Here is a 26,838-nt window from a genome sequence, read left to right as displayed (position 1 = left end):
ACCTCTTTCTTCCTTTGATCTTCCTTTTTGGATTAGGGTCACATTTGCACATCTTCAGTCCATGGGTACCTACCCTGAGTCCAAGGAAGCTCTCATAATTGTGACTAAGGGTTTGCTTACTTCCTTTGCTGCCTCCTTTAATATAACTGGATAGAATCCATCCACCCCGGTGCCTTCCTTATGTTTAACTTCAACAATTTTTCCTGCACTTTGCTCTCAGTTATTACAAAATCACTTAGCTTCCTGTTAGAGTTTGATAAACTTCTGGCATTCCCCTCATTGAATAATTCCTCATGTGTGAATGTAGATACAAAATACTCATTCAGTTTATCAGCTTCCTGAGCATGATCATCAATAGTCAACCCATCTATGTTAAGTGGTCCAGTCTGATTCATCCCTTTCCTCCTAGAGTTTACATAATTAAAGAACTCTTTGCTGTTTTTCTTTGCATCCTTTGCCAAAGATTTATCGTAATCTTCCTTTGCCTGCCTAACCTCCTTTGAAAAATGCATATGTACCTATGCATTTTTCATCTCTCCCACATGGCTAATTAGTTCATCTGACATCCATTTAGGCCTAAACCTTGAACAATATTTCTTAGTTGGTATGAAAAGCCTAGTAGCTTCCAAGATTAATTCTTTGAATGCTTCCCATTTTGAATTTGCTGTTGGTAACATCATCAGTTGGTCCCACCGTATAGAATTTAAATACTGTCTCAGCTCACCGCAGTCACCTTTACGAAAGCAAAAACCTTTCCCTTTACCCCTGACGGTAGTTGCCTCTTTGAGGAAATCCCACTTCAGCACACTGTGATCACTGCCACCTAGTGGTTCCTTTATCTGCAGATTCTTAATGCATGAAGAATCACTACTGATAATCAGATCAAGAGTATTACTCCATGTAGTTGCCCTCCGAACATGCTGCGGTAGAAAACAGTCTCTCCTGTTAACAAGCACAGACCAGGCTGAGAAAAATTCTACCCCTTGAGCCTTGCACAATCTCTCCAGCACCAAATTGATCGACAAGGCTCTCATCATATACTCCCTCCTATCATGTCTGGATAGAATTGCAGACACTTTTAAATTCAACCCTAACCCACGGCTTTTTATCAACATTGACCTGTACTTGTTAAGTAATTCCACCAGTCTCCTGCTCTTAATATCATTAGTACCAACATGTACAACAATATCACCTTTTGTGCCCTTAAAAGTGATATCTGCTCTACAATGTCATCAACCTTTGCCCCTGGCAGACATACCCATTTAAAAATAAAACTGATAAAATTTAAACATAAACTTGGTTTTGAAAAGTTCAAGTAGAAAACGTGATTGTGTGAATGGCAGCTATGTTTTCTAATACCTTACTACATTAAGTAAAAAAATTAGTAAGGTAAAACATGCATAACCTTGTTTTACCTTACTAATTTTGTTTGACACTCCTACCTATACTTGATTTCACCTGGTTTAAGACCAGAGTTACCCGCTGACTTGTTAATATTGAATAATTAACTTTAATGCTAATAAAATTCGATTCTACTTTAACACCTATAAAAAGAATATTGATGCTTACCTTTGTTAATATCCTGATCTCCAGACAAGATCATATTTATTTACTATGCATAACCTTAACTTTTAATTTTTTTTTTTTTTTTTTGACATAAACATATTACATCTATTGTTATTGTGATATCCAGAAACCTAGAATTTTTTTTGTTTTACTTCTGCCATTATTTTAATTCTGAACAATTCTTAACCTGTATAAATCCACAGTTCTGCATTCTGTTCAGAAGAGAACAAGTACAGTGACTTCCTCCCATTGATTCATTCATTCTGTTCCTTGATCACCAAGATTTATAGTTTCTACTGTATGCCTTTTCTGCTCTTTTGCTGCTAAAGTACCACAGACACTGTTCACCTGCAGACTATCTATAGCTGAGTCATAATTGAATCAAAATCTATATATTGCATATTTAATTCAATACAGTGTCATTAAATGTTTGCAGTTTTTAATAGTAATTGCTATAGTTTTAAGCTCCTCTAGTCCTATATTATCACCCTTGAGTATAAATCAAAAATTTATTTTTATCTCAACAGGATCAATGATTTCCTCTTTCTAAAATTTCTCAATCAATCAGTTGGCATTCTTTTACAATTCAACTTCAAATCATGACTAACTTTTCATTCTCTGCATCCTTTCTCCATGACAGGAAGAGTGTACCACTTGTGACTCATTTGGGGAGCTCTGGGCTCAGATCCCATTAGAAACTGGAGTTCTTAAAGGTTTCTTCAGTTGAGGCTGTTACTTCTTATGGAGGGAGTAGGTTATCCTTCGTAATTTATTTCAAGTATTTTCAAAAGGAATGCACCCCAGACAAATTATTATAAAATCTGAGAATATTCATTAGCTAAATTGTAATCTTGACCCTGTCTGTAACATTATACTCAATGATAACTAAATCTTAGTAGTATTTCTTTTATTTTTTATTTATTTGTACTTGTTCCAAGATGTTTTTATTTTAAATTAATTATGTAGTAATATAAACCTTATTTATAATGTTTCAAATAAAGGGATGCCGCAAAGTCTGCTCCTTCTTTTGGAAACCGCTGTTGCTATCAGTTACCACCTGGAAGTGCAGGTTTAGCATTACGTGCTGTGGTAAGGATTTTAACTGTTTTCAAGTATGTAGAGAGAGAAAATGAGGAAACTCAAACTATTTTTTGAATCCTCTATCTTACAATTTTAAATATTTTAAAAAAATCTATAGCCTACAGTGTTGTGTAAGTAAAACTAAAATGCAACTGGGCATAATACTTTTAAGAGTTATAATTATCTATATAATATAAGTGTAAAAACACCATAGACAACCCTTAAAAGAAAAAACTAGAGTGCAAAGGGCATGATTTCAACTGTATCTCATATTGTGCTCATCCTTCACAACAAGTTACCAGGTATTGCACTACCTGGAATAAGTAACGCTTCACTAACTGAGAAGACTTGTTATTTATTCTCAGTGGGCACCACCACCCAGACGGCAGTTTTACTTAAACATTATCATGTACACCTTTGGCATCCCTCATATTTTGCGATTATCTTCACAACTGGGTTGTCGTGTTAGCAATACCAGGGTGCCTGCCCACCCACCGATGAAAGGCCAACAAGCCTTGAAACGGCACCATCTGGGTGGTGGTGCCCACTAAGAATAATAGTCTTCTTGGTTAGTGAACTTAGGTTACTTATTCGAGGTAGTGTAATACATGGTAACTGGTAACTCATTGTGAAGGATGAGCACAATACGAGGTGTAATATCTATACGAGATATAGATATTACACCTATATATTTATGTAGTGTTGTGTAAGTAAATTTTGTATCTTATAGTACTATTTGAAATTGTCAAGTCTTATTAATTTTTAAGCTTTCATATTAGTTGTTTATCAGATTGAGATAAGGTTATTAAATTATCATTTTAATCAGCCTTTCACTATTTATAGGGTGGTACATAAGTAAGGAAACATGTTTGACTATAAATAACAAACACTACAGGAACTCCCCGACTTACATAAGGATTGCACTAACGTTCCACAGAGCGCTACATAAGTCAGAATTTCCCCCATGCTTGTGCAGCACTCGCAACTGTGCTTGCTGAATTGATTGCATCAAAAAACAAATGTTTGACGAACATGTAAATAGAATTATTTACTGTATTTATTCAATTTTTTATCTCATATGCAGGAAAAATTACAAAAGCGTGCAATTTTAAAAAATTTCAAAATTATAAAATTACAAAAAAAGAGAGGAGACAGGCATAATGTCAGGAAGTTTTACCTCTCAAGCATCATTGTCAGAATCGACGTCTTCTGCTGATAAGTACACCGCTGCGGAGTTTGAGGGCTGTGGAGATTTAGAAGGGTTCGGCTGCTCAACCTTATGAAAAAACATATTAATGGATGGTGGCTTTTTTCTTTTCATCATAGATTTATTTGTAGCAAGCAAACATATCATTCACCCCTCTGTTAACTTTTCAGAATTGTTCGCTATCATTCCATTTTCTCAAACCTCGCCATTGCCATCTCTCCGTTAATGAAGTGTCTCGGCTCCTCATTTGGTTCATCTTGAGCTTATCAACATTTTCTTCTTTCACTATTGCTGCCTGGAAGTAAATAAGTTCTTTGTTAACTGCTTCGCCGACTACACTCACTCCTCAAAACCATCTGGTGCACTGAACAAATTAACATGGAGGAAAGCCATTATCGTACCGATCCACAAGAAAGGTGATAACCGGGACTGCAAGAACTACCGTGGCATCAGCCTCCTTTCCATCATCGGAAAGGTCTTTATGAAGATCATCCAGTCAAGACTGCAAAAACATCGCGAGCAAACCAGTCGAGAAGAACAGGCAGGATTTAGACCCGGGCGAGGATGCTGTGATCAAATCTTTGCCATTCGTCAGCTGATGGAGGAGAGGATCCGGTGTGGACAGCGAACCGTCATTGTTTTCATTGACTTTAAGTCTGCTTTCGACTGTGTCCACCGGCCTGCCTTATGGAAACTACTAGAGGTTGAACATGTACCTCGAAAAGTCATCACACTCCTCCAAACTGCATACAACGGTTTAACCAGCCAGGTGCACATCCAGAATGATTTATCTGAGGAATTTACCATCCAAACTGGAGTCCGCCAAGGGGATGTAGCCTCCCCGTTGCTTTTCAACATCGTGGTCGACGCCATTATGAGGCAAGCATTCAGAAACAGACAGGGCATACAATATGACAAGGATCACTATGTGACTGACCTGATGTTTGCTGATGATAGTGCTATCCTTGCCGGTAACGACGCTGAAGCCACGGACATCCTCTACGACATTGCCCGCATTGCCCGGCCATACGGTTTGAAGATCAATGCTGGTAAGACAAAGGCCCTGACAACAGATGGGTCGCAAGCCACCATCTATCTCGAAGGTGTCCAGATCGAGCAAGTGCAGGACTTTAAATACCTTGGGTCGCTGGTCCAGGAGAAGAAAGTTGCATCCACCATGGAAATCCACAGCAGAATTGGAGAGGCGGCCACTGCGTTCGCCTCGCTCAAATGGTGTCTGTGGAAGAGGACCAACGTTTCCACAAAGACTAAAATCCGACTCTTCCGGACTTTGATCCTGCCCATTCTTCTTTATGGATCGGAAACATGGATTTGTCTCGAGTTAGATTTGAACAAACTTGAGGTATTCCAAATGCGATGCCTGCGGCAGATCTTGGGCATCTCTCTTCGCGACCGCATCACTAATGATACCATCCGCGCCAGATGCCAACAGCAACCAACCATTGCCGACCAAATCCAGAAGCAAAGGCTCAGATGGTTTGGCCACATATGTAGAATGGGCACGAACAGAATACCATCCACACTCCTTTGGAGACAACGACCCACCCAATGGAGCATCCAACGGACCGCGCCTAGGAAAACGTGGGCCAAGCAAGTGGAAGATGACTTGAAGAGCCGACGTCTCGACCTTAACCAGGCCAGGACTGAAGCCATGGATCGTAAGGTATGGAAGAACATCACAGAGCAAGTCCGAAACCCTGCGGCACCTACAGCAGCATACTGGTTGCGTGGCCAACCGCCTCCCCCAGCTGCCAGCTAAGGACCAAAGAAGAAGAAGAAGAAGTTCTTTGTTAGATAATTCCTTCTCTTCTTCCTCTATTAACTCCTCCACATCTTTGGCATCAACCTCCAACTGAAGTAGCTCTGCAGCCTTTACAATCTTATATGTAACCTCTTCATATGATTCATCTTTTTCAAATCCTTTGAAGCCTTTTACATGCCGTGGGCATATTTTCTTCCATGCTCAATTTAAACAACTTTTAGTAATTTCTGCCCAGGCCTTATTAATGTTTAAGATGTCTTGGTAAATATTGTAAGATTTCCAAAAGTCTCTTAATGTAAAATTTTTCTCGTCTACTGCAGACAGTGCCTGAGCAAATGTTATGCATAAATAGTATGCTTTTAAATTCGAAATAACGCCTTGATCCATAGGTTGGATGGGTGAAGTCGTGTTTGGTGGTATAAATATGACTCTCTCGTTCGAATTGAAATCATCTAGATGCGTAGGATGTCCGGGAGCATTATCTAACAGAAGCAAAATCTTGAAAGGAACATCATTGTCTTTACAATATTTTTCAACCTTGGGAATGAAGCAGCATTTAAACCAATCCTCAAAGAGAGATATTGTTATCCATGCTCTCTGGTTCGATCAGAAATGCACAGGTAGGGTGGCTTTATTGATGCTCTTAAATGCACAAGGATTTCCAGAATGGTACACAAGTAGTGGTTTTAATCTGTAATCTCCCGCTGCATTAGCCCCAATCAAGAGCATGACCCTATCTTTTGATGCCTTGAAACTTGGCATTGTCTCTTTCTCTTTGGCAATGTATGTTCGGTCTGGCATTTTTTTCCAATACAGAGCAGTCTCATCAACATTAAAAATTTGCTGCATTGAATAGCTGCCTTCATCAATAATTTTTTCCAACACGTCATAAAATTTCTCTGCAGCTGCAGAATCGGCACTGGCGACTTCACCGTATACTTTAACGTTGTGGAAACCAGCACGATGCTTGAACCTATTAAACCACCCATTGCTTGCCACGAACTTGGGTTTGGGTTCGCCATACTTATCCCTAATAATTGTTGCTTTTGCTTGAATGGTCATTAGACTCAAGGGCACTCTCTTCTGAATCTGATTTTCCATCCATATTATTAAGCTTTTCTATCTTCAATATAGCACCTGAATGCTGTTTTGTGATCACTGTCAATCTTAAGTGCGTTGATCCTTTGATATGTTTTTTATACGCGCACTGTCCTTTAAAATAGTATTCACTGTTGAAGCAGCAAAACTTAATTCCCTTGATGGCAAATTTTGTCCTGCTTCGTACTTCTTAATCATTTCCATCTTCATTTCTAAATCAATTTTGTTTTGTTTCCTGGCACTACCACCACTTGCACTTTTCATTGGTTGCTTTCCCTTCATCATTGTAATACATAAATAGGAATGAAGAGAAGTTTCTGAAAATTTGTTTTTTATGTGACTGAAGATTTCAGTGACAGGGAACACATTTCACCATAATAGCATAAAAATCCATGCAGTTGTAGTTATCGGTATTATTGCAAATGTAGTAACATCGAGTTTACTACCCATTTATAATTAGATGCACTAACAGAAAAGCTCAATAAACTGGAAAGTGCAAAAATATCACAAAGATATTTAGAAAAATATCACAAAGCTTTAGAAAAATATCACAAAGGCGTTCAAAATTGATTCTTATAATGGGAACATGTGATAATGATGAAAGGGAGTGCAATTTACATTATAAATATGACCTTTTATAGAGATAAATAGCTTAGTAATATAGCGAAATTTTCAACTTCCAAGGACTTGGAATGAAATACAAAAAAAAAAAAACTCTGTTATTGGGTTCACATTACGATATTTTCACAATACCTCCATTTATTCCTACAGGATGCAATACGTTTCCAAGATGTTTTTAAGTTTGTACCGACTTGCAAAAACTTACATAAAGTCGAATTTCCATAAGTCGAGTATTACGTAAGTCGGAGTTCCTGTATTTCAAATATACATATATATTTTAATTTATGCTAGCACAATAAAGAGTATACATAAATTGGGGAAAAAAATGTAATACATCTGTTCAATATGGCCACTATTTTGGTTTTTACAAAATTGTAATCTTTTAGGCATAGAGTGACACAGTAAGCACAATTCTTGAGAAATGTTCTCAAATTCTCTAACTATTGACTACTGAAGCTCCAGCAAAGACGTGCTTATTGCTAAATACTCTGTCCTTTAAGAATCTGTACAGAAAGTAATCACAGGGTGTTAAATCTGGGGAGTGTAGTGGTCATTCAATGGAATCCTGCCATCTGATCCATGGAAGTGGGAATTTTTCTAAAAATTTGCAGACAGTCTTTGTGTAGTGATCTGATGCTCCATCCTACATAAAAAAGCAATGCTGAAAATTGATTTTGGACAGTATTAATGATTTTGTCTTTTAACTGTCTTAGGTAGCTTTCTCCTGTCATGGTTTCCTCAAAGGAAAAAAAGGTCTGAGACTTCTTTTTAAATTATATAAATTCTTTTCAAATTATATAGCCCAGACTGTCAAGTGAGGAATTTTTAAATTCTTGTTGAAAACAAATGGGGGTTGTTAGGAGAGTAATGAACACAGTTATAGTAATTTAACAGTTTCATTTAGTTTAAATGTGACTTCATCAGTCCACAAATTTCAATCATCTATCTGGGTCACCCTCATTAAAACTTTGTAGCAATGTGAGATGATAAATCTTATATATAAGTTCCATGATTCTATTTAAGCTTATTTTAGGTATTTTAATTACCAAACTTCACTTTCTTTGACATTTTTTTGGACTTCTTTTGACATCCTCTCTTACATGTTCCAAATTTGCAGATGTGTTTGAGATGCAGAGATCACCAGATTTTGGTAGATTGTGCACTATTACTACCCCATCGAACTACTTCACAGTTTGTTTTATGGTTTCTATTGTGGGTGGTTTATGTCCAAAATACTTCTTGAACTGGTATGCAACTTCTGCAATATTTTCATATTTTGCATGCCATTTTACAATTTTAGTCCTCTTTTTTATTGTAAGGCTCATGGTACTTTCTAATGCTGTTCTGAAACAACAACAAAAAAAAAGATTATAAGCTGTTTTCAAATAAGTTAAACATATTTACATCAGCAGTTATTCAAAATAGTTTCCTTACTGACAGGCCATCCTGTATGTATATTTAAATTTTTCTTAATTGTACATAGACGTGTTTAAGAAAAATATCTCATAGTTTTTTCCTTTAAATGTCCCATTACTGAATGAAGTTACTTATTGACTGTAACATAATTTTATCTCATTTCCTTAATTTAAAAAAAAATGTTATGAGATTTTTTTCCCGTAAAAGCATATTTTAAAATATTGTTAATAAAGCTTTTCAGTGGTATAAAATGTTAAAAATAAATTACCTTCTGGTAATTTTTCAGTCATATTTATATTAACCCAGAGGTGTGCAGATGGGGTCTTTGAGATCATACACAATTTCAGTGATGTCATGTTGTTCATCTACTCGATCCACATAACTGAAAGGCCCAACACCTTTCAACAATAGTGGGTTTTTTTTTTTGGTTTTTTTTTTTTCGCTGAAAATTTCAGAAATCTCTGTTACTTACTGCACAAACAGGAAAGCTGCATGGTCAAGTTAGGCTTGTTCTCAATAATTATATGCACATGATAAAAAACAAGAATTTAAATAATTAAGTGTCTTCTGCTTCCAATTATTGCATGGTAGATTTATGTTCTATGGCAGAGCATCTAACTGTTACACTCTCTGGCTCCGTGTTATTGAAGAGTCTGCCTGAAATTGTTGTCAAAACATGTGAATTTTTTGATTTACATTTTTCTCATCAACAGCAAAGATAACTCCCAAGTAAAGGAGATGATAAAAAAACATGTATAAACCACTACAGATGTTTAAGAAAATAATTCTAAATGCTTTTAATAAAAAGTGACTTTTTTTTTTTTCAAAGTTGTGTTCATAATAGATCGGAAATAAAGGAACCATCAAAAAAAAAAAGAAAAAAAAGTGAATTATTTCTTTATGATTTTTAAGGTTACTTTTTTCTGAGTGCATGTGTGAACTCAGAAAAACATTGGTGTGCATGATCTTCAGTTAATGATACTTCTATTATTAGATTATTTTTTATTAATTTTGTATGCATTCAATAAATCTTAGTAAATTTTAAATTATGTAAAATATAAACTTTTCTGTATGTTTCTGTTTTTATGAAAGCAAAATCCCTTTCCTTTACCTTTGATAGTAGTTAGATCTTTAAGCAAATCCCATATCAATATATTATGATTTATTTATTTATTTCGTATGATGTGAGCAATACACAAAGGAACCAGTTTTTTCCTGCTTCCTTCGTGTATCCAACCATAACCGGAGGTGCGGCACCATCGTGATATCCAAGCTCGAGGCGGGATTCGAACCCGCGACCTTTGGGTTGCCAGGTAGGCACTTAACCCACCTGGCTAGCCTGGTCAGCAATATATTATGATCATTATCACCTACTGGTTCCTTTATTTCAAGGAAGTTCTCAGAACATGTATGGGCTCATGCGGATGAGTTCACAGAATGTATGGGCCTGTAGTAAGTGTTTTTTACAATAACAAGTGGGCTACAGGTAGTGAGGTTATTTTTAGAATTTTAAAATTTTGTAAAGATGAATATTTTATATATAAAACTTTTTAAATTTAACGTCAGATTTAAATTCAGATCAGAATAAAAAAAAAAAAGTGTAGAAAGAAAAAACCATAAGCTTATAAACAGGCTCTCTTCCTTTGGGTTTTCTGATATCCTTTACATCTATTTATATATCAAGTGATTAAGTTTCAACTTATAGACCAGAATTCCAGAGAATTTATTTAATCCTGGCTTTTGTATGGTCAAAACAGCTAACTTTATTAGTAAATCTATTATAAAATACGTTTAAAATTACTTGGAAACACAGATAAGGTATTGTAACACCTATTTGAAGATTATACAAAATGACCTTAGAATATATATATATATATATGTACTCCATACGTTGAAAACATATGAGGTGTGATCATAGACTCCATATATTGAAGTGTATGAGGTGTGATCACAAAATTGGGACAACTAATATTTAAGAAAGTACTGTATTATTATTATTAGTAGTAGTAGTAGTAGTAGTAGTAGTAGTACTGGCAGATTTTGCAAGGAAGCAAGCTTGTACACCATCAAACAAAAAAAAAAAAAAAAACACCACATCCCCACCATATCTGTCCATCCCTTTAATTGTATACCTAATTCTTCTTTAAATTTATTAAAACTACCCACTTCCACAACATCGGTGTGTTCCAGTAATCAATTACACTCTCTAACTGAAAGAAAATTTTCACACATCTGTCTTGCAGCCATCATCTTTCAACTTGTGTCCCCTTGCACGCATTGTTTGAGGAAGGGTTAGAATGCCATCATCATTAAGTTTGCTCAATCCATTTAAAGTCTTAAGTTTCCAAGTGGTATAATTTGCAGAACTTAAGTCTTTTATAGTAAGAGTACCCCTTTGTGTTCTTGACTAATCTGGTTGCCCTTCTCTGCACCTGTTCTAAGAGTCCTACATCATTTCCTAAAATGAAGCATCCAGACCTGTATGCAGTACTCAAGATGCAGCCTAACCGTTGCCTTATACAATGGGGTAATCATCTCCTTGTCCTTGCTGACAAAGTTTCTGGATATTATTGACAGAACCCCATGAGCTTTCTAACAGCCTGTCTGTCCTGCTCAGAGAACTTCATGTCGTACTGTTCATTTACCCCTAGGTTTCTGTCATTCTCCACCATCTTGAATGTAGTACCATCTAATTGGTATGCTATTCTGGGATTATTGCTGCCCATATGTAGTAACTTGCATTTACTTGATTAATTTGTTGAAGCAAGTTACCACCTAGCCGTGAAAAGGCAGATCTTGTGTAGATTTAAAAGGGGATTAGATCGATATTTTGAAGAAATAGACAAAATATAAAAAGTTGGGAGATGTTTTATTTAATTATTATTTTTTTAAAATTTGTTTTTTTTTTTTTGACAGTAGATACTATGTAAGCTTTGCTTCTGTTTTTCTGCATATATAATACTAACCCATGTATTTTTATTAAATTGTCAATTTATTTAAAAAACAATAAAAATGTAAAATGTTTAACAGCATTTTCATTAAATCCAGTTGTTCGAGCAATAATACAATAATGATAATAAGCAGATTTGTTTTCAGTATATTTTTATCTGAATATGTTACTATTAAGTATTTGATACTTGACAAGCTTGATTTTATTTTGTAAACTGAAGAAATGTTTCTCATATAGGCTAGAGATGTAGAAGAAGGAGCAGACATGTTAATGGTAAAACCAGGTCTTCCATATCTTGATATTGTTCATCAGACAAAACAGCAGGTGAGAGCTTGTCTTTAGACAGTTAAACTCATTATTAAACACACACACACACAGTTGCCAGGTATATTATTTACCTCCCCTCCTCATCATTCAAGGAAGCTGCTCTGTCAGAGGCAAGTGTCACTTGTCTGCCAGACCACAAAATCAAAATCAGACTGTGTGTGTGTGTGTGTGTGTGTGTGTGTGTGTGTGTGTGTGTGTGTGTGTGTGTGTGTGTGTGTGTGTGTGTGTGTGTGTGTGTGTGTCAGTAGGAAAACCTAAGCAGCTGTGGATTTCAATTGTTTACCTTACGTATGTATGCACTGTCAAATTGTGAGATGCTGGATTTGCACCTGAGATGAAGAGTTCCAGATTTCCGGTGATCTGCAGCCTGGGAATTCTGGAGAAACTGAGTATGTCACTTCTAGTACCTATACTTTATAACAGCCACTTAGCAAAGCTTTGGTTCCCATTGAAATATTTACTGTACTAGATGAAAAGTGATTCAGACTTTTTTTTTTTTTTTTGTGTAATTGAAGCATGTTGCAGTCTTGTTGTTTTGTGTAGTCATGGAATTGATCTGGCCAGAGTTTCATATGTGGATAGTGACTGCTGAGTTGGCAGAGTTGGGGTTTGATGATACTCACAATGTGCTTTGCTTTGTAATCTTCCATTTCTCTGTGGATTTTATATATAAACTTTTTCATAATTTGTACATCACATCATGTGTGTGATACTACTGTTACATTCATATATAGTAGTATAGGCATGTTGATATCATATGAAGTTCTTCTTTGGTTTTCTAGTGGAAGTGGTATGCAAATGAAACTGTGTATTTTGGGCACCGTTTTCTACAGATCAGCAAATTCAGTACCGGCCAGCATATCAGTTTTCTGTTGGACAGCTTTTGTGAAACAACTTTCACTCTTTCTAAACCATCAGAGAAAGGTAGTGTAACGTTTTCCTTTCCCATTCTGAACCGTTTACTGGAATGACTTTGGTTGGACTGTTGCAGTCTAACATCTGTGATATCTGTATAACCTTATAATTATATATATATATAATTATAGGGTAATTGTGGAGAGCCTGTCTTCCCTGACAGTGTACTGGTTTTGCTACTTGTCACTTTTTTTAGCAGTCTGGATTTGAATTCTGTTGGAAAATGGAGGAATCCTTATAGTCTTTAACTTTGCCTTTAATGTCGTTAGCTGATCTCAGGAGGAGGAAATATAAATTTTCCTTGTGAGTTTTTTTAAATTTTTAGCTTGTGCTGTATGTCCTAAGATGCGAATACACCATAAAACCAATAACAATTAATGATCACAGAATTTGGAAAACTGATCTGTTTGTCTGTCATTAGTATTCATAACACCTTGTTTGTTACTTTTTATCTTCTTCACTCCCTTGATTTCCCATCCTTCTCACTCACTTTTGCCCCCCCCCCCCCCATAATAGTAAAGTTTTTCATATGTGACCATGCATGTGAATGATCAGTGGTCAGTGTGCAATGAAGTTAATACTGTAGTCCAGCATTTCCTAAACTGTGTTCTGCGGAACACTATTGTTCCATGAGATGTGAACAAGTGTTCTGTGAAAAATCGTAATTAATAATTAAAAAAAAATAATAATAAATAATTTTTTTTTGCATCTTTGTAATGTACACCACTTTTGTATCATTATAATATTTAACATAATTTTTTTTGGTTGTTAATATACTGGCATAGACTAATAATCAAATAGACCGTGGAACACTTTATTTTGGTGGGCTTTGCATAGAGGTAATGACAGTTACGAAAAAATAGCAAAGTGGGGATCTAATATGCCATTCGTATTCGTAGTCTGGAATACATGAGTTGCAGGGGAGGAGGAAGCGAACCGATATCATAACTAAACTCACTTCCTTATATAAATTTTTTTTTGATAATTATTAGTATTTTGAAATATTATTATTAAAATATGTGATCATAGATTTGTGGTTGAAAAAAAGGAACTTTAAAATGAGAAGCAAAGTACTTCTAGTAGTGCAACTGTGGTCAATGAAAATGAACACAATATTGTCACACTTCAAAGTGAGGATGAACAATCGCAGCCTTTTGTTCCCCAAAAATCCGAAGTGAAAAAACAGGAACCAACTAATAAAAGACCAAAACGAAAGTATAATGATAGTTATTTGAATTTCGACTTTACATGTTTTGGAAATAAAGTTGCCCCTGATGCACAGTGCATCATATGTAATAAAATATTAGCAAACAGTTCTTTGGCTCCCGCTAAACTTGTGTTTTGTAAGTGTTCCTTGACTATGTTGTGAGATGAAAAGTGTTCCGTGACTAAAAAAGTTTGGGAAATGCTGCTGTAGTCATTACATTCAAAACTAAACTTATTTCATACTAAATAGGCCTACAACATAAACAATAATTGCAGTGCAGATATATCAGTCTTCTTTATAAGAATATGATAAAGCAGTTTGAAACTTTCAGCTTGAAGTAATTTTTCTTAACTAATCTTCATGGAAAACAACATCCTCATGGTAACAAATTGAAAAATATTTCATATTTATTCTCTTTAATTTAAAGAGATTTAAATAAAGTGGAATTCTCTTAATACAGTTATTATTTTGAAATTATTTTGGTTTTTTTAGTATTGTGGACAAAGTAGTTAAAGGGATGTATTTCATTGCAGTGTCTGCTTTACTTTGTTCTATCCTGTCAGCCTGGGCGCCTCCGTAGCCAGGTGGGCAGGAGCGGCAGTGCGTAGCACATGCTTCTTGATTAAACCAGGGTTCGAGCCCATGACCACCAAATACGGAGGATGCGGAAAGGTCAGGGAATGACCACCGCATATCCCCAGAGCAATATGGCCTTAGTTGCTAATGCTCCTAAATAACAACATAACAATCCTGTCAGCCTGTTTTGTACAATTTTCAATTTACTGTCCAGGCTTAATACTCTTCATGTTTTGTTACCATAACTGCTACATAAGGTTCAATATGAACAAGTTTCAAAAAGATGAATTGATCCTTTAGAAATGGCACAAAAAATATATTGCAACAAAAGATTCTTTGAACTTAGTGTAACAGTTGCAATTGACTTTAACGATGTTTTTCAGAGTGTATTTTTATGTTGTATGTAATAAAACAATAAAATAAAATAAATAGAACAAAGCCACAATTTGGCTTGTTTACATATAAGTGAGTTCTTATAAGTCAGTGCTATTTTTCAGGAAATGCAGAACTGGGTGGCCACACCAGCATACTTGTGACCACTCAGTTTTTCAGTTTTGGTCGGTGTGGGGCAATAATAGGACAGCTGTACTAAGCTTTTATTAACTATACACAATAACATAATTTATTTCTCAAGAGGTAAAGAGACTTTGTGATATGTAATGAAATTTTGTAATAAATGAATATGTTTATGTAGAAAAGTGTATCCTTATGTTCTCATTTGAAGAAATGAGAATTTCGTATAAACCAAGTTTGTACGAGATTCTACTGTATACTTTTCCTATTCCCAGTTGAAGTTGAAGGCATAAAGGGCTCTGAAGCTTGTTCTTTAAGACCCCCCCCCCCCCGACATCATCATAGGCACTTTCCACAGCTTTCCAAAATGATCATATTAGAGCTGTCTACCATTTGTCAGAAAATTCCTTGCGTCTTGAGTCCAATCTATATTTAGGGTTGAATATTTTGCTGTTTGTATACTGCACTATGGTTCTCCATTACAGTGAAAGTAAAGCATCACAAATGTGCTTGTCATGATGTTGAATGGAACCCATGTTTAGTCTCTAGAGCTAAGTTCCGGCCAACCCTTCCCTATCTCTTCCATCGTGTAGTATGATTGATGATTTTTGAGGTTATGATGAATGTCGTGGCGAGATCCAATATTCCTTACATTTCGAGGGTAGCTCTAAAACGGTGTTCGCAGGCCGGCCGCTAGTTAGTACACCGGACTGAATCTATTGGTAACTCTCTAGGAAGCTTCCGGATCAGCTAGTGTATAATCTTGCTACCTCTACTCTGCCAGATAGTGACTGGAGGGAGTCCAAGTAGTGTGTATGCGGGGAGCATTGTCGAGGCCACGTTATGTCAAGGATCTGGGTATATTCTTACCACATGTACGCCATATCCAAAAATTTCATTACTTCATACAGCATGTCCCACCCACTTTTTCTTACTATTGAATACACCATGAATTGTCAAAATAATAGAGCAAGCTTATCTGCAAAAAGATCTAAACCTCCAAAGGACTTCCTAATTCATTTCACAAATATACGTGGTCTCAATTCTAATCTCAACGATGTCCATTTCCACTTGCAGTCTTCCAAACCCCATGTACTTTTTCTGACTGAATCTCAGTTATCGGTTGATTCAACTACTGCTCATCTGAGATGTCCAAATTATTTGCTGTACGATTCCTTTCGCCTCAAAGATGGTACTTGTGCATATGTCCGTTCTGATATTCCCTGTCAGAGACTTGGCAATTTGGAATCTCCTCTCTTTGATCTTCTCTGGCTTAAAATCTCTCTACCTCATTGTGTAAAATTCATCTGTTGTCTCTACCATTCTCCCAACTCCACTAATCACTTGGAGCTCTTTGACTTCCTCTCTTTGCAACTTGACTTCCTCCAGTCCAATTTTCCTAACAGTGAGGTAATTTTCCTTGGTGATTTTAACATTCACAACTCCAGCTGGCTTCCGTTTTCTAGTCACACCGACCCAGCAGGTCGAGATGCTGAGGCTTTTGCAATTACTAATGACCTAGCACAGATTGTTCATTTACCTACAAGAATACCGGACAATCCTAATCATACAGCCAATATGCTTGATCTTTTTCTCACAAACAACCCTTCTAAGTACAAGGTTGAAGTGAGAGGTCCTTTAGGCACTTCAGATCACAACTTGGTGATTGTCTCTTCTCCAATGGAACCTTTATCTCATGGCTATTCCCAACCTCGTATTGTTTGGCATTACAAGAATGCAACATGGGATGACTTGCGAGACTTCTTTTCTTCTTTTCCTTGGTCTGATTACTGTTTCAAAACTTCTGATGTCAACGTTTGCTCAGATCGTGTCAGTGAAATTATTCTTGGGAATGGAATCCTTTATCCCACACTCCACTTTAAAATCTCGTCCTTTATCTAAACCTTGGTTTTCCAATAAATGTGCTAAGGCAGTCCAAGAGAAGAACATTGCATATCGTAATTGGCTTGTTTCTAATTCTTCAGTTTCATTTTCTGCATACACCAAAGCTCGCAACAATTGTAAAGCAGTTATTAATCAGTCCAAACTAGAGTTTGAACAGGCTAAGAATAGAAAACTTGCTTCTTGCCGTAATGGTAGCCGAGCATTCTGGTCTCTTGCCAAAGCTATTGGCCACAACTTTTGCCCATCTCTGCTCCCACCTCTGTCCAAACCAGATGGTTCTGTTGTCACTTCAGCCAAGGATAAAGCTGACCTGCTAGCATCCCATTTTTCTTCGAGCTCATGTATTAATGATCTTGGTAAAACACCTCCCACCATTCCCAACACGCTCCATTCAATGCCTCCTGTGGTCTTCCGTCAAAAGGATATCAGAAGGATTTTGATGAATCTTGATGCTAAGAAAGCTCCAGGTCCTGATGGTATTTCTCCACTTGTTCTCAAAACCTGTGCTCCTGATCTTACTCCTATTCTTTGCCGCCTTTTTTCACTTTCTTATTCCAAAGGTGTTTTTCCTTCTGCTTGGAAATTTGCTCATATCCAGCCAGTTCCTAAAAAGGGTGACATCCCTCCCATCCAATTATCATCCCATTGCAATTACTTCTACTCTTTCTAAAGTAATGGAGAAATCAATTAACTGCCAACTTCTAAACTACCTAGAAACCTTCCGTCTGATCAACGATCGCCAGTATGGATTCCTCAGTGTCGATCCACTGGTGATATTCTGGCTTATGTTACCCATTTATGGACTAATTCAATGGAAAGGTTCAGGGAAACACAAGTAGTTGCTCTTGACATCTCAAAGGCTTTTGATCGTGTTTGGCATAAAGGTCTTCTAAACAAGCTTCCATCTTATGGTTTGCCAACTGTTTTTAGTAATTGGTTATCCAGTTTTCTCTCTGATCGCTCACTGAGGGTGATGGTAGATGGCTCTCTGTCTTCTAACTTCTCCACTAATGCCGGTGTCCCCCAAGGTTCAGTTCTTTCCCCCACTCTTTTCCTCTTGTATATCAATGACCTTCTTCCATTGACTGGAAATCCTATCCATAGTTTTGCCGATGATAGCACATTGCATTCAACTTTCCATTTTGAGAAACCTTGTCCAGCTCAATCAGCTTCAAGTTCTCGAAAACCTGCTGCCAATTCCTTAAATGCCGATGTTCAGGTAATTCTCCAGTGGGGCAAAGACAACTTAGTTGATTTCAACCCTTCTAAAACTCAATCTTGTCTTATATCTCGCAAAAAGGATTCTTCTGCTCCTATGCTTATCTTTAGTGACACTCCGATTTCTAGGCAAAATGATATATCTCTTTTGGGGATTACCCTGACTTCTAATCTCTCTTGGCACAAGCACATTACAAATATTTCTTCCTCTGCATCTAAAAAACTTGGTTTTCTCTTTCGCTCTCGGCATTACTTTTCTCCCAAACAGCTGCTCACTCTGTATAAATTGCAAATCCGCCCTGCCATGGAATATTGTTCCCACATCTGGGGTGGTGCCCCCAAAACCTCTCTCAGGCTTCTTGATTCCATTCAGAAGAGGGCAGTTAGGTTAATTAATGATTCATCTCTAACAGAGTCTCTCCACTCGCTTTCTCATAGACGCACTGTTTCTGCTGCATGCCTCTTCTATAGATACTTCCATGGGCACTGTTCTTCTGAATTGGCTTCTATAATTCCCGCTCTCTCTTTCAAAACAGTCCGAACACGTGCCGCCACCAGCCAACATCCATTTACTGTCCAACTTCAAACCCACAGAACCAACTTTTCATCTTCCTCATTTATTCATTCAACTGCCGTTTTCTGGAACAACCTTCCTTCACACGTATTTCCTGAAAATTACAATCTACAGAAGTTCAAGTCCAATATTAACAAATATCTTCTTTCGTCTTCTCAACCTCCAACCCAAGCACGGTACCAAGTACTATAGGTTATAATACCTCTTGTGTTTGGGGTTCTCATAAAAAAAAAAAATAAAAAAAAAATAAATTCACAGCTACCACTACATTTGAGTTAGTTTCTAAGTTGCAAACTGTGTAGCTTACAACTTTTTAAGGAGTTATTTCGTAGTACAAAATGTATGATAGCTTCTTAATGTTTATTAGGATAATTTCTGTTTAGTCGTAGAGTAAGACAACTGTCTTTTCTATGAAGGCATTTTTTTTTTTCTTAATCTAGGTTTATCAGTTCATGTAAGAATTCATCTAATGTATTTAGTGTCTAATGTATGATCAATTGACTTCTAGTGATATATCACTTGGCTCAGATTTACTGGAAATGTTTCCCTGATCATGTATCATTCAAATTTTTAGCCTGTTATGCAAATGGTATGATGGTGTTACATATATTAGTAGTTATTTAAGGTTTACCCTTTGGCAGTACATAAAGGCTCTGCCTAAGACCAAGGGCTTCTTATTTTATATCAACATTTACTTTCTGAGTTAAATTATTTACAGTTCTGTGGTTTCAGTGGTGTTTCCTGAACTAGATTTGTTAATTAGTATGGGGAGTCAGCAGAACACATGGGCAAAATTTTTAGAGATAAAGAAATTAATTTTGTCTAAGAAAATCCTGGCTCCTTCACTAGATAGAATTAGTGACTATCTGATGAATATTTTTCTGTATAGAAATCCTGAATGGATTGACTAGTGTCATATTGACTAAGAATAATGCAAGTGTATCTTGCAGTTTTCCATTTAATGAGGCCTCAAGCTAGCTTTTGTAAAGTGCATGTGATCCTGAAATTTACTTGAGACTGCAGGAAAATTTATACATAATTCCCTTGATTTTTTTTGGTACACAAGTTTTGGCCTTTCTTATGGTGATAGTTGATTCTGTAGTTGAATTTATCTTTGAGTATTCCAGGTGGTAGATGACTTTCATCAACTGGTGAAATACCACCACTTTGCTATTGGAGGCTTGAAGTGGTGAAACCCATGTTTAGTCTCTAGAGCAAAGTTTCCAGCATCCTCCCCCACCCCCCCATACTTCTCCTTCAACCCATGCATGGTACTAAGTACTATAGGTTTTGATATCTTTCGTGTTTGGGGTTTTCATAAAAACAAAAAAAAAAATTCTTTGAGACCATGTAATATCTTACCATTACCATTCTTTACAAAATTTCATCCTCTTAACATTCAGCCATATCCAAAATGTGACAATGGCTTCCCTTGCCTAAAATTATTTACTATGCCTGTCTTTCTTTGTTGCTCGAAGTCTCCTTATTTCTTGAATATTATTGGCCTGACACATGTGTAAAGAATTTTTTTTTTTTTTTTTTTTGAGATTAACATTATCTATGACTCATTTTCATTTATTCTAAAGACCTTCAGTCCATAAACAGAAATAGCACTTCACATGCTAATACTCTAAGTGCGTGTGCACGCACATGAATGTGAACAATGTATATGTCTGGATTTTCAGTTATCACATTATTCTTTAGTTCCAAATTAAACGATTGGTCTCATATCTGAAATTTTTATTTATTTTGTTTTTTGGAATTTTTATTTTCCTGTTATCACACAGTTCTTTATCATTACCGTGATATTCAAAATAGCTTTATGCCTTTAAAAAGTTGAATAATGGTTATGTTCTTAAGACCTATATTAAAACACCTTGAATTATTTCTTTGAATCAGTTTCTTATACTGAATTAATGTTTTATTTATTGTATTGCATTATATGTTCCAGATAGTAAAAAAAAAAATTTCATTTCAAATTCTCCTTTCTGAGTGAATCAGTTGGAAGTATGTGCGATTTAATGCCATATTTTTCTTATCTTGTAATTTTTTTTTTTATTATTTATTATTTGGGAAAGTTAACAAAAAATTATTTTCATAATGCATTTCATGCATAATTTTCCATGATTTTAAGAAATAATTCCACTTGTAAACATTTTAATGTTAGAGAGTTTTGTGTTTTTAATAAAAATTAATAAATAAATTCCATTAAAGAGATAAATGAGTCTGAGCTTTAATATATTTTTTGTAATCACCTATTTGTAAATATTGTTAATAGTTACAATTTGTGATTTCGTACCTTATTTTTTATTCAGCTTGTTTCTGTTGTATATTGAACAATTTAATATGTGAAACAAGTGCTATATGCAGAGTGTAACATCCAGGCATCCTATGTACATCTCGTATAGAGGTTTTGTTATTTGTCACTCAATTTTGCCAGTCTAACTAGATTCAAATCTAGTTAGACTGGTAAAATTGTTAAAAACTGTTTCTTCAGCTAGCTGCAATCAGCTGATCTCAAGAAGGGCTTAGGATTTCTGTTACTATGAGATAATCTGGGTTTTCCAATTTGCACAACATGCAGTTTGGTTTGTGAGTACAAAATTATACTGACACAGTATGACTTAAGATGTGAAATGGGAGGGGTTTTTTTTGCTGATGCTGCAAGAAAGCTTGCTTTCTTGCATCATATGCCTCAACTAATGCTAATGTCTATTTATCATAAAATGAACAACAAAACCACATGTGGAAAACCATAGAAGCTGTTGTAGCAGTAACTAATTTCAGTTTTATATAAATTTATGGTAATAAAAAGTAATAAACATATTCTTTAATGTGAATCTGTTGTTTCTTATTGCTACAGCTCCATGATGAAAAATATTTACCATTGGAGTTGATCAACATCATGGGAAAAAAATGAAGGGGGGATAAATATGTTGATCAGTGTGTATGGGCAAATTAGTTGACACATTTTTCATTCATCTTAATTTATATAATCAGCTAAGTCTGATAGAATAAAAATAATGCATTTTTTTTTTTTAGTTAATTCTCTGACATTTTTGTATTTGTTTTTTTTTTTTTTCAACTATAGTTTCCAGCTTATCCTTTGTTTATATACCAAGTGTCTGGAGAATATGCTATGCTTTATCATGCTGCACAATCAGGAGCATTTGATTTGAAAGATGCTGTTTTAGAGTCGCTAACATCTATGAAACGTGCAGGTAAATGAATTTGATTATTTTTCATAATTACACACCAAGAGAAAAACAGTAATTGTCTTTATTGATCTCTCTTATAACAGCAAAAGTCTACAGAATGAAACTGGAGCTAAAGAACTTTCAAACAATGAACTTTTACAGAATAACTTCTAGGATGCATACCAGAAGTTCTGATGTTGCAAGATCATTTTTTGCTGACCGGGCTAGCCGAGTGGGTAAAGTACCTGCTTGGCAACCCAAAGGTCGCAGGTTCGATTCCTGCCTCGGGCTTGGATCAAAGTACTGCAAAAACCTTGGGAGGTGCAATATGGCCACAGAAGCCGATGCGCCAACAACTACCAAATCAAAAAAAAAAAAATCAAGATCATTTCTGAAAAATTTTGATATTTTGTTTAAAATGTTAGAAACATATGTCTTATAATTAATTTAATTTAAATACTATAGAATTGGGCAATTTAATAAAATATCCAGTCTTTATTCACAACAGACCTAGAGCATTTTTTTTTTTGTTTATTTACAACTAAAAAAAAAAACTCTTAAAGTGATGATCATGCAATATTCCCATCATTAACATTTTCACTTTTGATCTGCATCATTAATTGTGTTAAAATTCAAGAAGTATGGCTATGAAAATTTCAGATTGCTTTATTCTTTATTTTAAAAGAGGTATATTAAATGGTGTACAATGTATACCACACTCCTGCCCATATAACACTTTTTAAGTTAAAAGAAAATGGCTTTCATTGTTGGCACTCTGTTGCAACTGGAGAGAAAAAAAAGATTTTTGATAATTGTATTTTTTATGTTGTTAAAGGGAACATACAGAATTACAAAGTGTACTTTAAACCATTTCTAGTTTTTTTTTTTTTCCAAAAAACTGCACAAAGGCATATCAGAACAGTCATGCCTGCTAGACAGTTAAAAATTTTGCATTAATTTATAATAGCTTAAAATAACATGTAATTGCATAATTTATTTATAAAATTCATAAACATTTTGAGCTCATTTTTTTTAATGGAACTCCTTGATAAAAATATTTTTGATAAAAGAATTTGTTTTAATCAATAGGCGTTATTTAATACTACAATATGTAATCTCTCTCTAACCCCCTCCCATATGTCTGTTTCTTACCTTTAGTTAAACAGTAATTTATTATTACTCTTACTTACACTTGTAAAAGTTGAAAGATTTTCTAAATTTAAAGAGGGATTAGACAAATACTTGAAGTTAAGAGGTGACATAGGGTACTTTTTTTTTTTTTTCTGCTGATGTTTCATAAGCTTGCATCATTATATTAGTTTATTCTTGTTTAACACTGGCACGACTACCAATTCAGCGGAGTTTACAATAAATCAATACAAACGTTAATTGTATTTAGCAGTCATGAGCTTGAACCCCAGTCCACTCGCAGAGCACGTGCTGCTGTACTCCCACTCCTGACCACTTGGCTACGTCAGGCCTAGTATTAACATTAGTGATTATTACTGAAGTTTAGTTCATTTACTATAACAAATGTAAAGTATATTAAATGGTGTTCAATGTATACTACATTCCTATCCATATAATACTTTTTTGAGTTAAAGAAAATGGCTGTGATTGTTAGCAGTCTGTTGCACATGTTAATGGTTTTTTTTTTTTTTTTTTTTTGCTTTAATGAATCAAACAACAGATAAAAATGAAGCAGTTCTATGAAATTATTTTATAGGGCTGGTTTCAGTAAAAAACAAATGAAAGCCATTTGTAAATTTTGTCCTTGGAAATAACTTAATTTTGTAAAAATGAAGAATAAATTTATTTATTTATTTTTTTTATGATCTCAGGGTACAAAGTGTTAAACTTGTGGTATGTTATACTATGATGGACTGGTAAGAAATAAATTCAGTAGCATTGGACGTGGACCTTCGTAATTTTTAAAGAAGTCTGAACTGAAGGAAATCTTTATGGTAATCCTAATTAGGTTAGAAAGGTAGAAGAAGCCAGTTAACATTAGAACCTATAAATACTGAAGGTTCAATTTTTCAAAAATACATATTAAATGTAATTTTTTTTTAAAGATAGAAGCAGAAGGGACAAAGGAGAAGAAAATTAGTGTTATGGACAATTCCAGCACAATTAATGATGCAGACAAAAAAGGAGACAATAATTGTAAAATAATAAAATTTTCATTGATGTCATTCTGATAGTTTTTTTTTTTTCATTTAAAGGGATATGGTATACTTTATACAGAGGTGTGCATCTTTGTAAGTTAAATCCTGTTTATTAACAAATGAATGAGAGGGGATTATCTCAATAATGACTTGTAGAATGCTTCGATGCTGACACTCTCTCTCTCTAAGAGAGTGTCAGCATCGAAGCGTTCTACAAGTCATTATTGAGATAATCCCTCATTCATTTGTTAATTGATTTATAATGTATTAGCATATTGAGCCTTGTTGCTCTTACATTTATTAAGTTAAATCCTATTTGAATAAATAGAGTATGCAATGCTCAATTAATTGTTTATTCCATTCTGAGGACTTGTAAATTTCTAATGTAGTAAAAATATATTTTCAAGACTTAAAATTATTATTGTTTTATTTCCAACCTAATATACAATGTGTGATCATGGAGTTCAGGAAGTGAACCAATACATGGGAAATGATGAAGCTTACTGGCTATTTGGATGTATTTCCTTCAAAGTAGTCTCCTTTATGCCAATTCCTTTGTACCTGCAATTTCTGGTGGTATTTCTAATAGGTTCTGTGTTTTATTGGGTTTTGAGTAATTTCTTCAGTTTGCAAATCTGTGACATTTCAAAGGTGGGGAAATTTAAGCATGAGAAACAACAAAACCACAGGGAAGTAAATCCAATACATTTGGGGGGGGGGTTTAAGCACAGTGATGGAGTGCCTTGCAAGAAATTTGTGAATGGAAAGTGTTAAGTGTGCAGGGGGTGTTGGCATGATGCAAGCATCAGTTCCCCAAAATCAACTTTTCTGGCTATCTTCACTGAAAAGCATTTGCTGTAGAGCTGTTTGTTAGTATTCCTGATTCACTGTTTGACCAAGGAGACAAAAATTCAAAATGAACAATGTGAGTGAAAAATGTGATAAACATACACTTCAAGTTAGATCAAGATTATCTTGCTTTTTTTGAGCCCCCCTGGAGAAGACCGAGTCTTCATTGAGGCAACTGGACTTTTGTTTCTGGGTGGTAGCTATACACCCATGATTCATCAGTGGTAACAATAGAATAAACAGCAGCAGAACATTGACAAAGATCAGTACATATAAGCATTAACTGCCCTCTCTCTGACCATCAGTGAGGATACAAGGCCCAGACTTGGTTAAAATGCATTGCATTCCCAAATCTTGTGTTGAAATTGATTTACATGTTGCATGGAAATACCAATTTCTCTAACAAATTTGTGGATAGTTAAACATCAATCAACTCCCAATCAGATCAGGAACATGAGTAATTGAGTCACTGATTATTGAAAAGTCTATACCATGTGTTGTTGAAAAGTCTTCAAAAGTATATATAGCATCTTCTCCAAAAGCTGTTTTTAACATTACATGGATTTCTGTTGCAGTATTCTCTAATTTTAAACAAAATTTGATGCATATTCACTGCTCAGTAAAGTCACTCATTTTAAAAATGAGTGACTTTACTGAGCAGTAGATAAACGGACAATTTATGTGTTACTATTCCAGACATGGAGAATCATCTAAACATGGACAAGTCACAATTTGCTCTGAAACTGTGATTTCAAGATACAAAGTCAGTCCCCTGATATTTTTGAGCATACCCTTATATTTTGTGTATAACATTAGTTATTTAAAATAAATTTCAGTTAAAAATTCACTAGATAATATAGATTTATTATTTTTTTTTATTTTAGGAGCTGATGTCATCATTACCTATTTTACACCACAGTTACTAGAATGGATATAATTTCACATGTAGATGTTGGTAAACTGATATAGGAATTGAAATCATCTTATATGTAATTTTTAGCTGATGGAATTATGGGTATAGTAAATGGTTAAGAGCAACTATTTTTTTATAATATTTTTCAGATTTCATGTAATTTATAAATAAATTATTTACAAATTTTGCCATATTTTACCAAACAGCATATTTCTCATGAATGGATACAGGAATTTACCATCTGTACTCATTATTAGCAGAATATATTAGTGTTAGTGTTACTGAAATTGTCTTTAAACACTGATTTATCTGAAATTTAAATAGGTAAGGGTAAAGGTAAGAAGGGTTCAAAAACATCTAAGCAAGAAGTGATCTGCATTTAAATCCTTGCCTAGTGAAATTTTCAAAGGCCTCTTCAAGTAGGACTGTAGCTAGTTACTCTCAGGCAGAGGAAGTATAAATCTCTCCCCATGTTATTCATTTTTTAACAGCTAGTCAAATTGGCCCATTAACACATACACTTTTAAATTATATGTAATATATTTAAAGTTTGGACTGAAGTTCATAAGAATTGGTGTACTATGGCTTCAGAAGGCCAGGGAAGCATGTCCATAGTAGAAAATCAACATTAGCAGTAAAGGGCTAGGCATTCTCTTGCTGGAATAGAGTTGTGTAACTATTGAAGAAAATATAAATAAGTCCAAGTACAGTTTCAACTTAATATCAGCCTGTGAGTTTATGCTGAACAAAACCAC

The 26,838-nt window shown here is 35.1% G+C and overlaps 1 protein-coding gene across 1 annotated transcript in view; it reads left to right on the top strand.

Moving 5' to 3' along the window:
• Pbgs (Porphobilinogen synthase) overlaps positions 1-26,170 on the top strand; it is a 63,111-nt gene extending 36,941 nt beyond the window's left edge. Inside the window, exons 6-9 of the mRNA XM_090370522.1 lie at positions 2,568-2,655; positions 11,959-12,045; positions 22,048-22,177; positions 26,055-26,170. Coding sequence (XP_090226648.1) covers positions 2,568-2,655; positions 11,959-12,045; positions 22,048-22,177; positions 26,055-26,107 — 358 coding nt within the window. The 3' untranslated portion in view covers positions 26,108-26,170. The remainder of the gene's footprint in view (positions 1-2,567; positions 2,656-11,958; positions 12,046-22,047; positions 22,178-26,054) is intronic.
• Positions 26,171-26,838: the final 668 nt, after the last annotated feature.

Source organism: Mastigoproctus giganteus, chromosome 3, assembly GCF_048544385.1.
Source record: "Mastigoproctus giganteus isolate SK-2022 chromosome 3, ASM4854438v1, whole genome shotgun sequence".
NCBI lineage: Eukaryota > Metazoa > Arthropoda > Arachnida > Uropygi > Thelyphonidae > Mastigoproctus > Mastigoproctus giganteus.
Note: the sequence above shows the minus strand (reverse complement) of the source record. Positions and strands in the feature narration are given on the sequence as shown.